The 14,596-nt window shown below is 41.9% G+C and overlaps 1 protein-coding gene and 1 long non-coding RNA gene across 3 annotated transcripts in view; one reads left to right on the forward strand and one right to left on the reverse strand.

Moving 5' to 3' along the window:
• USP22 (ubiquitin specific peptidase 22) overlaps positions 1–9,881 on the forward strand; it is a 193,136-nt gene extending 183,255 nt beyond the window's left edge. For both annotated transcript variants that reach the window (XM_005289042.4, XM_005289043.5), the window contains 5 exons: positions 19–145; positions 2,051–2,142; positions 3,659–3,721; positions 6,792–6,941; positions 9,267–9,881. In XM_005289042.4, the coding sequence (XP_005289099.1) occupies positions 19–145; positions 2,051–2,142; positions 3,659–3,721; positions 6,792–6,941; positions 9,267–9,309 (475 nt within the window). In that variant the 3' untranslated portion in view covers positions 9,310–9,881. The remainder of the gene's footprint in view (positions 1–18; positions 146–2,050; positions 2,143–3,658; positions 3,722–6,791; positions 6,942–9,266) is intronic.
• On the reverse strand, positions 4,506–13,160 carry LOC135974077 (uncharacterized). The gene is made up of 2 exons (XR_010591210.1): positions 13,071–13,160; positions 4,506–8,405 (listed from the first exon to the last, which is right to left on the reverse strand). It is a non-coding gene; the product is annotated as an uncharacterized LOC135974077 (long non-coding RNA).
• Between the last annotated feature and the right edge of the window lie 1,436 nt (positions 13,161–14,596).

Consider the following 14,596-nt stretch of genomic DNA (forward strand, 5'->3'; position numbering starts at 1 on the left):
CTTCTTAATATTTTTCAGGTTTACAAGGCCAGAACATCTAGGAAGCAGTGCCAAAATCAAATGTAGTGGTTGCCATAGCTACCAGGAATCTACCAAACAACTCACTATGAAGAAATTACCCATTGTGGCCTGTTTTCATCTCAAAGTAAGTTCACAAAGGACAGGTGGATAAAAGAACATAGACTCTGCTCTAGGGGGATGAGTTGGTTTCTGTAGATCTCTCTGCTATCTCTCACTTCACTCTAATTTATTTATTGTAACATAAACTGACTTAAAGGACAGCAGCTGGCTTGTCCAGTTAGATTTTAGTTTAAGGATAGTATCATTGTTTGTATAATGCAGCCTTGCCCATATGTCTCTGGGTGCCTGTCAAAATAGACCTTTTTAAAAAAATACTAAAACAAAACAAAACCTGAACCAAACAAACACAAATCCCTCGTGGCACTTATCCCTCCTGTACAATAGAGCTACTACCCACAAGCCACAGAGAATGAGAGAGAAAATAAAAATACTGTGCACTTCAACTGGAAGGATGCCACAGATGTACTCTGTATTTTGAAGGGAAAACATTCAAAAGTTACAGGGCCACAATGGAGAATCTTCCTGTAACACCCCAATGATCTGTCTCAAGATCATACTGTGGTGGCAGTTAGCACTTCCAACTCACCATTGAGGTCAGATGCTGTGATGGGAGACGGTGTAATAGGTGGTCACTCAGCCCAGCTCTGTACTGTTTATGGCTTTAACTGCAAGTAATATGACCATGCCGTACTGGAAAGCAGGCAGCCAGTGCAGAGCATGGGTGTCTTTCTTCTTTGTTTTCCTTAGCAAAGTGGAAAGAGTGCCCAGAAGGTGAGACTGCTTCAGGGGCAAGGCAGTGTGGGTGACAATATAGGAAAGAGGTTTTAGTACAATTTAGCATTTATGTAACCGTGGTGATTGAAGGTTTTGGAAAATAAGTGATCTTGGGAAGTCATCTTGTCCTCTCTGGTAAAATTTAAGATGTAACATTTCATGCATCAAAGCACTATACCAATATCTCTCCATTCCAAAAGTTGTTGTAATGATAAATTGTAAGGTATTTAATATGGCTTAACTAATATCAGATTCATCATAAAGGACCTATGTTCTGACAGCGTTAATAATGCAATTAGAAAGATGAACAGAGAATCAAAAGGATATAAGTAGGAGTTTTTGACATCCTGTTCTGTTGCTAGGGAATTGTTATGGCATCGCAAAGGGAGAATGATTAGCTAGGAGTGTAAATAGGACAGGAGTACTGAGAAATGGGAAAAGGGGCCTTCTTTAAATAGAAACTCATTCATCTCATTCTGCTATTTTTTCCTTTCTCCACTTTTATAGAAAGGATGAGGAAAGTATGACGCGTCTCACAAATTCATCTCTCCCTTTAGGAGAAAGGAGACCGATTATTTTCTTTAATTTTACCTTCCATTTGTTCCTTATTTTGATTTAGGATTTGTGTGCACAGACAACTGGCATAACGATGGCAGTCACTTGGGATGATTTCTTGCCTTGTTGATGTTGGTAGATTAAATACACCAGTCAGGTGGCAGAATCCTTAAAGGCATATCTGTCCCCAGTAGCATTTGTCTATCACCAGTTTTGCTGCAAATATAAGCTCTTTGGAACAGGGACTGTCATTTGCTGTATGTTTGTATCGTGCCTATCATGCTGGACCTTACTGTTTGAGGCCACAGTATCAATGTTTATCCTAAACTTATTCTCAATTTATATTCTCTCCCTAGATATTCAGTCACCATTCTAAGCAGTATGCTTTGATTTCCCTCTACCTCCGCCCCCCCTAGTGAATTAGGATTTCCTAGGGAAAATTTGTTAGCACTTGTATATACTGACCTAACTGGTACCTGAAAGCTACCAGAAAAATACCTAATTTATTCACATCCTCTTGTGGCTGTGTGACAATCTCCCTACTTTCCTTTCATCTCACTTTGCCCAATGTGTAAGACATGTACAAGGAAAGGAAATCAGAATCTCTTCTCTAAAAGAAACTTCCACTTTCTGTCTTCAGCGGTTTGAACACTCAGCCAAACTGAGGCGAAAGATCACTACGTATGTCTCCTTTCCGCTGGAGTTGGACATGACGCCATTTATGGCTTCCAGGTATGTACAGCATTAAAAATCCCCCAGAGGCTAGGTTAGTCTGGATACCAATCTTGCACATGCATGTTGTGAAGATGGAATATCCTTTGAGTCAGGGCTGTGACACAGTGTATATATATTGCTATATATACAGATATATACCCATGTAAATATGTCCATGAAAGGGTGTGCACTGGTTTAACTAAATCCATTTCAAAACCCATTTTAGTAAAACCAATTCAGGTCTTGTGTTTTAAACATGGTCCTATAAAAACTTAGTTTTCTGTTAACACCTGTTTAACTTCAAAGGTAGATAATTAACAAAGACGTCCTTTCTTCAAAATGCTAGAGATCCCACATCCTGTCCTTTCAGCTAAGTACATTCTTCAGCGCAATCAGAGAGGATCCGATTTAACATTCCTAATATTTTTAATGTTACAAAAACGTGCAAAAATCTCCCTTCCTCTTTTCATGTAAAGCCCTCTTCGGCCACTCCTGAGATTAGAGAGTCAAAAAAGTTCAAGCCCAATTAAAATACTTTTAACTAGGGTTGTGTCCACTTTTAGCGATTTTAGTTAGTAAGCTTCTTCAGACATAGCAAGACTAATTTTTTTATTCAAATCTCAGTCACAAAAACAAAACCCTTGTGTACAAATCCTTCCATAAAAGTTCAGTTAGTGACCTGAGATAATAAATTGTTATCAAGTATCATTTCTAATTAAATTATTACTACATAAATCACATCTTAACCAATACCAAAAGCACAAAAATAACACATCTCTTAAATTCAGGATCCGTATTGATACAGTTTTAATAACAATTTCAAAATTATTTACTACAGACAAACGTAGTTATTTCTGCCAAGAAAGAGGGACAGTTCCAAGCCTCCACTAAATTGCCTGTGTGATATCAGAGAAGGTTAGTTTATATCAATACATTCCAGAGTATTTGAGGCTTTCCTGCTATTCTCTGGTGAGTCCTCTGTGGATAAAATAGCTGGGTGCTGATGAAAGGTTTCAGGTATGAAGGAATATAGCCACTATGACATCAGGAAAATTATTTTTCTGCAGCAGGGGGCTCTGTAATCAGAATTTTATCAACCTATGAAACCAGGAAGGTAATCCTATTGCTGTAATCAAAAACGCAAAGTAAACTCACAAGTCAAAAGAAGGGCGATTGATCCATAGGAGTTTAAAAGGTTAATGTAATTATATTTTGTTCAGGGTTAAGAGCCAAATTAATCTCTCCTTAATCTGTTTTTAAGATTTGGGGATGGGAAATTGTGATTTAAGCATGTGCGTGTTTGCAGGATTGGGGCCTTAGTTAGGAGGAGAAATCGACTTCCTAGACAGCATCACCGTGAGCACAAATATAGTATTTGTAACACCTTAGTCAGCAATCCTCTTCTGCCACTAAGCACCATTGCACTTGCCCCTGGAGGTAGCATGCAGGCTCTCTGTGCCGTGTGTGACCCACTGCCTCCCTTTGAGAAACCACTGCTTTTAAATGACTGGATTCTTGTGTGTTTTTGTTGCAGCAAAGAGAGCAGAATGAATGGGCAGTACCAGCAGCCAACGGATAGTCTAAACAATGATAATAAGTAAGTGGTGCCTTCCAGTACTCTCCTATTGTGCAAGGTGGATGACTTTTGCAAGGTGAAGTAGAATCTGTTCTATGTCCTGCAGTGATAAAGCATTGCTATGTTTTACAGAACAGCAAGTCTGCTCTTTGGCAAAATAAAGATCATATTGCGTGTTTACTTAGCTTAGTTGCTAAAAGCTATGAATGACTGTTGCCTTGCTAGTGTTAATACCAGCAATAGTATAGGGGAGGAATTTAAAAGTCATTGGTATAGGATGAAAGGGAAGGCTTTTTCTTTAAACACTCCTACGTTTATTGCAACTGAGTGTTGAAACACTCATTACTGGGGAAGTTGCAGAGGACAGGAAATAAGCAAATGTTGTGCTAATATTAAAAAGGATAAACGGGACAACCCGAGTGTGATGGGTTGGAGCACAGAAACCCCCTTGGGAGCTGCCACCAGATGTGAAAAGACTACCTCTGCTCCAGTTTTCCCTGCCAGCTCAGGACTCCAGCACCCTGTCTTGCTGAGCCAGACTCTCCCATCTGCTCCAACACGGACCCAGGGTCTGAATCACTTGCCCCAAAGCTGCAAGTTTACCTGAAAACAGCTCACAGAAGTGTGCTTGTCTTTAGCACTCAGATGCCCAACTCCCAATGGGGTCTAAACCCAGATAAATCCGTTTTACCCTGCATAAAGCTTATGCAGGGCAAACTCATAAATTGTTCACCCTCTGTAACACAGATAGAGAGATATGCACAGTTGTTTGCTCCCCCAGGTATTAATACATACTCTGAGTAAATTACTAAATAAAAAGTGATTTTATTAAATACAGAAAATAGGATTTAAGTGGTTCCAAGTAGTAACAGACAGAACAAAGTAAGTCACCAAGCAAAAGAAAATAAAATGCGCAAATCTATGCCTAATCAAACTGAATACAGATAATCTCACCCTCAGAGATGCTTCAGTAAGCTTTTTCTCAGACTGGACACCTTCCAGGCCTGGGCACAATTCTTTCCCCTGGTACAGCTCTTGTTGCAGCTCAGGTGATAGCTAGGGAATTCTTCATGATGGCTCCTCTCTCTCCTTTGTTCTCTTCCACCCCTTTATATATATCTTTTGTATAAGGCGGGAACCCTTTTGCCCTCTGGGTTTCAACCCCCCCTCACTGGAAAAGCACCAGGTTAAAGATGGATTCCAGTTCAGGTGACATGATCACATGTCACTGCAAGACTTCATTACTCACTTGCCAGCACACACACATACAGGAAGACTCACAGGTAAACACGGCCATCTGCAGACAATAGGAGTCATCAAGATTCCAAACCATCATTAATGGCCCACAATTTACATAATTTCAATAGGCCCTCAGAGTTATATTTTATATTTCTAGTTTTAGATACAAGAGTGGTACATTTATACAAATCGGATGATCACACTCAGTAGATTATAAGCTTTGTAATGATACCTTACAAGAGACCTTTTGCATGAAGCACATCCCAGTTACGTTATATTCACTTTTTACCATATTTTTCTAAAACTATCCCAGTTACATTATATTCACTTATTATCATGTTTTTATAAAACCATATAGACTGCACAACGTCACACCGAGTAGTTATAGTTCTGTCAACCCAACATCAATCCCAGGCAAAAAAATGGAATGGCTGATACAGGACTAGGTTAATAATGTAATTAATGCCAATCAGCATAGTTTGATAATATCTATTTTCTATAAACCTAACTTGTTGATTTTTATTGATGATGAGATTAAAAGTTTGGTTGGTAAAAATAATAGTGGTGAGCTAATATACTTAGACTTCTGTAAGTCATTTGACTTGGTACCACGTGCATTTTGATTAAGAAACTAGAACAATACATAGTCAACATGGCACACATTCAATGGATCATCATTGAGCTGATGTGTTTCTAGTGGGGTCCTGCAGGGATTAATTCCTGGCAGTGCATTATTTAGCATTTTTTATCAGCGACCTGGAAGGAATCATAAAGTCCTCACTGATAAAGTTTGCAGATGACACAAAGATGGGGAAAGTGGTAAATAATAAAGAGGACAGGTCATTAATACAGTGGCATGGATTGTTTGGTAAGCTGGGTGCAAACAAACTATATTTTTAATATGGCTAAATGTAAACTGTATATTTAGGAACAGAGAATATAAACCATACTTACACAATGGAGGACTCTATCCCTGGAAGCAATGACTTTGCTAAAAGACTTTGAAAAAGACTTGGGGAGTCTTGGTGGGTAAACAGCTGAACATGAGCACCCAGTGCAATGTTGTGGCCAAAAGGGCTAATACGATCCTTGGATTTATAACTGGGAAATATTGAGTGGGACTAAGGTGATTATATAACCTCTCTATTTGGCACTAGTGCCGATCGCTGCTGGAATGCTGTCCAGCTCTGGTGTCCACAATTCAAGAAAGAGAAGAGCCACAAGAGTGATTTAAAGGATTAGAAAACCTGCCTTATTGTGATAGACTCAAGGAGCTCTGTCTGTTAAGTTTAACAAAGCGAAGGTTAAGCAATGGCTTGATCATAGTCTGTAAATACCTTCATGGGGAACAGAAATTTGATAATGGAGAACTCTTCAATCTAGCAGACAAAGATATAACAAGATCCTGTGGCTAGAAGTTGAAGCTAGACAAATTCAGATCAGAAATAAGGCGCACCTTTTGAACAGCGAGGGTAACTAATTATTGGAACAATTTACCAAGGACTGTACTGGATTCTCCATCACTGGACATTTTTAATTCAAGATTGAATATTTTTCAAAAAAATCTGCTAAGAGCAAACTGGAATTAATCCAGGAAAGTCCTATGGCCTGTGTTATACAGGTCACACTAGGTAGGTGATGACAGTGATCCTTTCTGGCTTTATAATCCATGTATCTGTGAATTAATAATAATCATCTACTTGCCCCATCCCCAACCAGTGTTGAGTACTGGTGTTTTAATTAGAGAGGTTACATATGGCATCCATTCTTTATGCACATGTATAGACAGTCACAAGCTTCTACTCCTTTTTCTTTTGATCCAAGCGTTCTTTAACTGTTTTTCCTCCACCAGGTATTCCTTGTTTGCAGTAGTTAATCACCAAGGAACCTTGGAGAGTGGGCACTATACCAGCTTCATCCGGCAACACAAGGACCAGTGGTTCAAATGTGATGATGCCATCATCACCAAGGCTAGCATTAAGGATGTACTAGACAGTGAAGGGTAGGTTGTGAACAAAAAGGGTATGGGGAGGAAAGAATGGGGGCAGGTTTATCATTAATAAAGGGTCCCCTCTGGGTGGGTGAACCTTTATTGCTTCAGTTATCAGATTTTCACCATATAGAACAATTTCTCTCCAGAGTGATCATTTATCAGTGCTTCAGAAAGCTGGTCTAACCTACTGGGTTTTTTTAGACTGGAGAAAAGGGAAGGACAAGGTAGCAGTGCATTGTGCCGCTGTGCAAGATAACTAGTTTCTTGTATGTCCACCCACCTTCTGGCTAATCCAGTAGGCTGCAGTAATATCTGCCCCATCACAGCCTTGCTAGCCACAGGGGTGAGTGTGTGATAGGTTATTACACATGTGGCTTTCATTGTTAAATACATGTATTATGAATTCACATTGTAATAGGGATTGGCGTAATCCCACTGGCCAACCATAACCATATGGACCACCCATTTAAGCTTCATAAGGCACAATTCCATATTATACTAGACTTTCTCCTCTGCGGGCAGTTTATTCAACAGGCTGTATAACACAGTGGTTAGATACATAGCCAAAAGTACTACAGATATCCACTTCTGAGGGTTTGTTTCTGTTTCATTGATTTCCTTTGGGAAATGGAATTGTATGCATGTGCACAGCTAGATGCATCTAGACAGGCTTGCTGTGCATTGTGTAAAAAAGTATTGCCTCTTGTGTTTATTAAGCCTGTTGCCTGTTAATTTCATCGGATGACCCCTGGCTTTTGTGTTGTGGGAAAGGGGCAATAACACTTCTCTATTCACTTTTTCCACACCATTCAAGATTGTATAGACCTCTATCATATCCCCCTTAATAATGATTTCAAACTGACAATATCACTTCGATCACTTCCCTCAAACATGCACTGTGGATGCTACATAGCGCAGTATTTTTGCGAGGTTAACATGTTTATTGTTTGAGAAGCATCAGGAATTGGGTTCTTTTTCAAGAAAAAATAATTTAAAATCTGTAATCGCTTCCATTCTGGCATATCAACCATGGGTTTGGTGCTGGAAAGATCAAATCTGTTCTGTTCTAGTTTTTAATTATACCCGACATTTCCTCTGATTGCTACAAGCGCAGGCAGTTCGTTTGGAATTTTTAATAAGTTTTCATATTTTCCTTTTCTGCTTTTCAGCCTGGCAATGTGCATCTCTTCTATAGTATTTGACTTTTTAGTGTAAATTATTTTAATTAATTCATTTAACAAAAAGGTCAGTAGACCAGATTGGTTTGTTTTCCTTCAGTAAGAAACAGGTAGCATTGCTTCCGGGGCTGGGCGATTTGTGGAGGCAATTACCCAGTCCAAGGAAAGAGAAGGTGGCTTGTATCATTCCAGTGGCATCTCCAGCTGATTAAGAAACAGCGTTGACTGACTGTGAAGGGAGTCCTGCCCATTTTTTCCTTGTTCAGATAAATGATGGCTCTGATTGGACTTCCACCTGTGGAAGAAGAGGAAAGATTCAGGAAACCCTGTGGAGTGGGGAAATGGAAGATGATAATCATTCTGTAGCACCTCTTAATGTGGAGATATCAAAAGTGCTTTAGAAGTATTGTAATTGGCCTTGCAGCCAGTATGAAGTGGGTAAGGGATGCACAGGGATCACTTTGCTCCCCACTGAAATGCAGCTGCCTCAAGGATAAAGCTCAGCATCTGTGCTGTAGTGCACAGTAGTTTAGGACAAGAGAAGAATTTTACCCAGTTGAACCTGCCAAGAGGAGTCTAGGTAGACATGTCAGATTTGGCTGGGACACAAAGGTTTCCACCCATGCTCTTGTTTAAAAAAATAAAAAAGTGGCATAAGATCTTTAATAACTGTAAGTGGTCGAGACCTTGCTTGTACATCTCATCCAAAAGGTGGCATCCTCAACCCAACAGCGCCCCCTATGCTGCGGGGACAGTGGCTCCCGCTACCAACTCAAAGGGAGGCGCGCATCTACAGAATCACCATCACCACTTTTTCCAGCATCTCGGTGTTACGTGGAGGTCTCCCATCCAAATACTAACCTGGTCCAATCCTGTTTAGCTTTCAAGACGTGACACTAGGTTACAGAACAGGGTGGTCAGGCTCCAGGACAGACAGGTAGCGAGCATATTGAGCTACTGATCAAATTCGGTATGCTGATTTTTTACTTTTTTTTTTTCGTGGTCATCCTATGAAACTAACACACTTCCCTGGAATTGTTCAAGAAAAATAGCACTAATAGTCCTTGTTTTTATCATGGCTGCATTGGTAATTGGGATTTAAAATCTGTAATGTACAGCATAAGGTTAAAGTTGTGTTGTGTCTTCCTTTTTGCAGATATTTGCTGTTCTATCACAAACAGTTCCTGGAATATGAGTAGCCTTATCCAGCAGCTTGTCAGATAAATGAAAGGAAGAAAATAAGCAAGCCTTCTAAAATGACACACAAACCTACCTGAAATGAAAAGACCCATTAAACAACAACTAGCACTGAGCTGTAACAGGACCTACTTGACACTGGCTCACAGCCTGGCGGAGTAAGAAATGAACAATGTCCAACGTGTATGCAGTCCCGCAAGGACAGAAAGGGGGGAAAAAAAGAGGCTACAGTCAGTCACTTAAGAGCGGAAATATAAAATGAGAGGAATGCTCTGGGTGGGGGAAATGGGAGCAGAGGAGTCCGGGCACTGGTACATCTCCTATGTTCCTCCGAAAAGTGTGTGGGAAGGCAAGGGGGTGTGCCATCATCTCCATAAAGCATCTTCTCCATTGGTGCTTCAGCTCCAACTGACCAATCATATAACAGTTATTATTAAAAATCCAAGCCCATTTTTGATGCATATGGGTCTGAAAGCAGTAAAGTGGAGGAGGATGGGATGACACAACTAAAGGACTTTGCAAGTATCTTTTTATTTGTGAATTTTAGTTATTAAATAAATACAGTATGAAACTATTAGGCTCTTTTTTTCGACAAAAGTAAAAGAAATCCTGGATTGTGGAACTGAAGCTACAGTCCTGAGACAGGTTTTCAAGCATGCCTGCTGCACAGGTGGTAATCTGCCATCAGACTGCTCATCAAAGCATCTGCACAGATTCATTTCTGTTTGAGCCCTTTGTTTTGTTTTGTTTTTCTATAAATAGCTATTTTCTTAATTTGTTTTCCTTTTATTCCCTTTTTTCACGAGAATGAAATTCATAAATGGAACCATCAGTAAAATGAATGAATTGGCGTGTTTATACTGTAAAAGTGGTCTTGGTTCTTTTTTAAACGGTGTCAATAAGTTTGATTTCTTAAAATCACCGGTTTTGTGGTTTGCTGGTGGGTTTGTTCCCTCCCCCAGTTCTGCCAAGTCCCCTCAAAGAGAGGTGGCATTTGGCAGAACGTTCGTATTGCAGATCTGCCATCTGCGAGCCATGGCTGCTGCTGGGTGCAGTATGGAGGCCTAGATTTGCAGCTATTGAGAGCACTTCTGCAGTACACTAGGCTTTAAAGTAAACAAAGCGTTTTCCTGGTATGTGCTCTGTTTTTATTGGTTCCTTCTCTCCTCCCACATTTATTAACTCCTTAAAGACTCCTCTCCCCTTTATGGAATCCCATCCTTACCTACGTCCTTAACGCTTAGCAGCTGGTCTGCAGGCTCGCTTCTGTTTTGTCACAAATATGTTTGTTCCTTCCCCACTCTTTCACCCTTCTCCCCCCACCCCCTTTAGAGCAGCCCATTTGCCTGTCTAGACACTGGGGCGGTAACTCTGTATGTTTTACTCCAGGAAGCAGGGCTGTAGATAGAATTGCAGTCCACGAGAAAAGGGTTTATTTACCTCTTAACCCCTCAGAATACAGAGCTAAAAAGGGGGGGGGGGAATTGGTTTTTCGACTGCTGCCGCTGCTTCCTCATGGAAAATTTGCAAATGTTAGTCTGAAGGATTTAGCCGTTGTATTCCTTTGTGTAAGGGTCACACTGAAAAGGTCTTTTTTTTTTTTTTTTCTGCATACATACTTAAGCAATCCTGCTTTGATTGTAGTAGCAAATATTCTCCTTTCCAAGGGCTAGGTCAGGACTGGAGGGCGAGGCAGAGACACCTTGGCCGCAAAGCTAAACATAGAATTTGAAAAGGTTAGACCAGTCCCTATACCCTAGAGAAAACTTGCAGGAGTCTGCCTGCTTAAGACAGACTTGGAGCGTGTTGATCTGCTTCATGGAAGACTTGGGGGTGGAGAACATGTAAAGCTGTTTCTGGAATGAGCACCTTGCTAGGCTATGCACAGAGAGAGAATAAGGTCATGTTAAAGGGTTGGGGCAGCTAGGCAGTACGGTTCCTGCACAGTAAGTATTTTTCTAGAGTTTCTTAACCTGTCTCCTCCACTGCACAAACTCAGAATACTTCTGGCTTGATTTGGTAAAGATCATAATTGGCTACTGCAGGGTTTAAATTCGTGGTGGTGGTGTTGTTGCAAGTGAGAGCCTGCTAGAGCAATACTGGTGGATGGCACGCTGATTCTAAAGGAAGATCCCTCCCTGCCAAGGCTGTGTGTTATTGTGTAGGCACTCGACAACGGCTTCCTGCTACCTTTTAATAATGCAGTAAGCTTGCAGTGCAAGACAAGAATCAGCCTTTCACTATTCCCCAGCCTGTGTTTACTGATGCAGTTCAAGCCTCCACCTTGCTATGTTACTGAAGTAGGGGCACCACCGTGTGGCGTATAAGCATTATTGTACAGTGAGTCAATTGGCTTTGTGATAGTGAGAGCTGTTAGAAGTCAACAAATTAATTCTATTTTGACTAGCCCACTGGAGCTTATTGTTTGCAGCCGAAGCGTTTGGGTGACAAGGCCAACCCTGCAAACCACGTTGCTGCCCTTTTTCTCTCCTGCACTGTGAAAGGACCATCCTTTGCATTAATGGATCTTCACTGACTTTTTCACTGCTCTGTTTCTGCTTTTGAGCCTAGAATTTGAGGCATATTGAAAGCAGGTTTTTGCTGTAACATTGACCTCTATATCCTGTACTGAAAGGCTTGTTGGTACTTCAGCAATGGTAAATCACAGTACTGAATCCTGGTTATTGAGGGAAGAGGGGATCATCTTTCTTCCTTTAGAAGTGGAAGGCCTGCCACTGTTCTAAAAACCATTGCTACATCAGTTGAATGCCCTTTTCTACATACACACCAATAGGCCCTACCCTTGCTCATCTCCTCCTTATAAATGACATGCAGATCACACTCTGTAGTTACATACATTGTAGAACTGGGAGATTACCTGCCCGAGTTTCACCCCCACCACTTCTAATCCAGATGTCTCATAGAGGGGGCCACATCACCTTCAACAGAGCTCCTGCTACATAAGAAAGTCTTACCGTGCAATAAGATGTTTACTGCTGATTTATAAATTTACTGATCAAGTTATATCTACCTAATTTGTTGACAGACAGTAGCTAAAACCTGCCTGCTTCAACAACTAGTTATCCTGTTGTTTCAACCCCTGACCTTAAACACTTTTTTAAAGCAGATATTTTTTTCCTTTGCATTGCTTGTTCTGCTCTGATGAAGGATCAGAAGTTATCAATGACTGAGACTGCTATTGGAGAGCCAGGTTCATAATTAAGTGTGTAAGTTGTGTGTGTATAGGGGCCCGCAGTGTGCTTGGTTCTGCACATGACAGAAAAATGAAGCCCAGAGAATCTTACAACGTAGCATGTTGGCCCTACCCCCTCCCCCTGCCTCTAGACCAGGAGTTACTGGAGACAACTGCTTTATTGTGGTGCCCAGTAGAGGCTTGTACTAGGGCCGACGCTTCCACTAGGCGACCCTAGGCGGTTGCCTAGGGCAGCAGGATTTGGGGGGCGGCATTTTGCCGCCCTTGGCGGCGGGGGGTCCTTCCGCTCCGGGTCTTTGGCAGAAATTCGGCGGCGGGTCCTTCACTCGCTCCGGGACCCGCCGCCGAAGTGCCCCAAAGACGCAGAGCAGAAGGCCCCCCGCCGCCAAATGCTCAGAGGAGGCGTGCTGCCGCCTACGGTGGCAAAAACCCTGGCGCCGCTCCTGGCTTGTACTATAAATTGTGAGTGTGAGAGGAACTGTTTGCACCCACTACCTCAATTCCTAGTAATAGAGGGAAACGTAACCAGTGTCTCAAAAGAGGAAGTACCTTCTGTCATGTGTGGTCAGAGCTCTGGGACCTGTCATTAGACAGCAGCAACAGCAGCAACCTTGATGCAAAGTATATCGATTCCCTTGCCTCTGTTGCTTTAACATCTCTAATCGTTGTACTTTGGAGTTCGTGTAAATAATTCGTCCTCTTGTTTATTTAACCGGCATATCCCAGGCTACTTTTTTTTTTAGTATAGCCATACAAAGATTGTTTGTTAAACCCTATCAGAGGAGGAAGGCGTGTGTGTGGTTACGTGGGGTGTTCCCCTCCCATTTGTCGTGGTCGTGTTGGAAGGACTAGCAGGCTGCATGCTATTGTGGGCTACAGCTGCTCTTCCCTCCTCTGTTACAGTCAGTGCCAGAGAATGGGCAGTGCTTAGTGGACATCACTGCCATTCTGGTTGCCTGGTAACCAGAGAGGAGGCCTGCCAGAGGGCAAGTGGACTATGAATGAATGAATGTGAACGGTGTCCTAGCCTCTTCGTGAACAGGAGCCTGTTGGTGCCCCAACTGAAAACGTGTTGGTCGTGGCGGAGTGAGCTCTTTGATATTTATCCCTTTCCACGGGACTCTTCTGCTCTTTTTAAACAATGAGGATATTTTCCTGGGAGTCGGGGGAGCCAGGTGTCTGAGCTGTTTCTCTTGGGGTTGTCAACGCTTCAGGATTGTCCTGGAGTTTCCAGGCATTAAAGATTGTCGTGTGATGAAACCTCCAGGAATATCTCCAACCAAAATTGGCAACCCTAGTTTGCCCCAAATTAGTAGGATGCTTACCCATGCTCTGCACTCGAGAACCCAGAGCATTTGAGCTAAACTGGCATGTGTCAGATCTTTACAACTTCATGTGCCACATCTTGGGAGTAATGGGAGATTGAACCTTTCATCAGAAGGTGGCCAGTTCAGCCCAGCCCAGGGTGGTGGTGGCTGAAAGTTACCATCAAAGGCTGTGAAGCTTATGTAAAACCAAGTTTCTGTAGTCTCAACCCAGTTTCCAATGAACAAGTACCCACCTCCTGACAACCATCATCGTTGGTGCTGACGGTGGGGAGATCAAGGAATAAGGATTATGGAGCCTGAGGCCTCCTCTCACTCCTAAGTGCAGTCTGTCCATTGCATGCTTTCAGCCACACTGACACAGCTGTCTTGTACCTGTACAACGTTCTGTTGCTGAACACTGGGCTTCATTTTCCAGGGCTGTCAATGGAGCACTTTCACCAGCACCAAATTCATCCACAAACAAAATATTGGTGCCGCATCACTGCAAATGATACTCGTGTCACTTCTGTTAGTTCAAATAGGACATTTAAAATTCATGGTCCTGCTTTCCCAGTGCTGCCAGCAAAAGCCCCATCCTGTAAAGAAACTGGATCAAACTGCAGTTTTATCTTCCTGGTTTATAAAACATCACATGGTTTAGAAAGAGCAATAATGATCTTCGGGTCAGGCTTTTCCTGGCATCCACTGACTGGCTGATTTTTGTATCAATTCCCTCCACTTCCCCAGCTGGTCATCAACTGTCAGGAA

Source organism: Chrysemys picta, chromosome 10 (genome assembly GCF_011386835.1).
Source record: "Chrysemys picta bellii isolate R12L10 chromosome 10, ASM1138683v2, whole genome shotgun sequence".
Taxonomy (NCBI): Eukaryota; Metazoa; Chordata; order Testudines; family Emydidae; genus Chrysemys; species Chrysemys picta.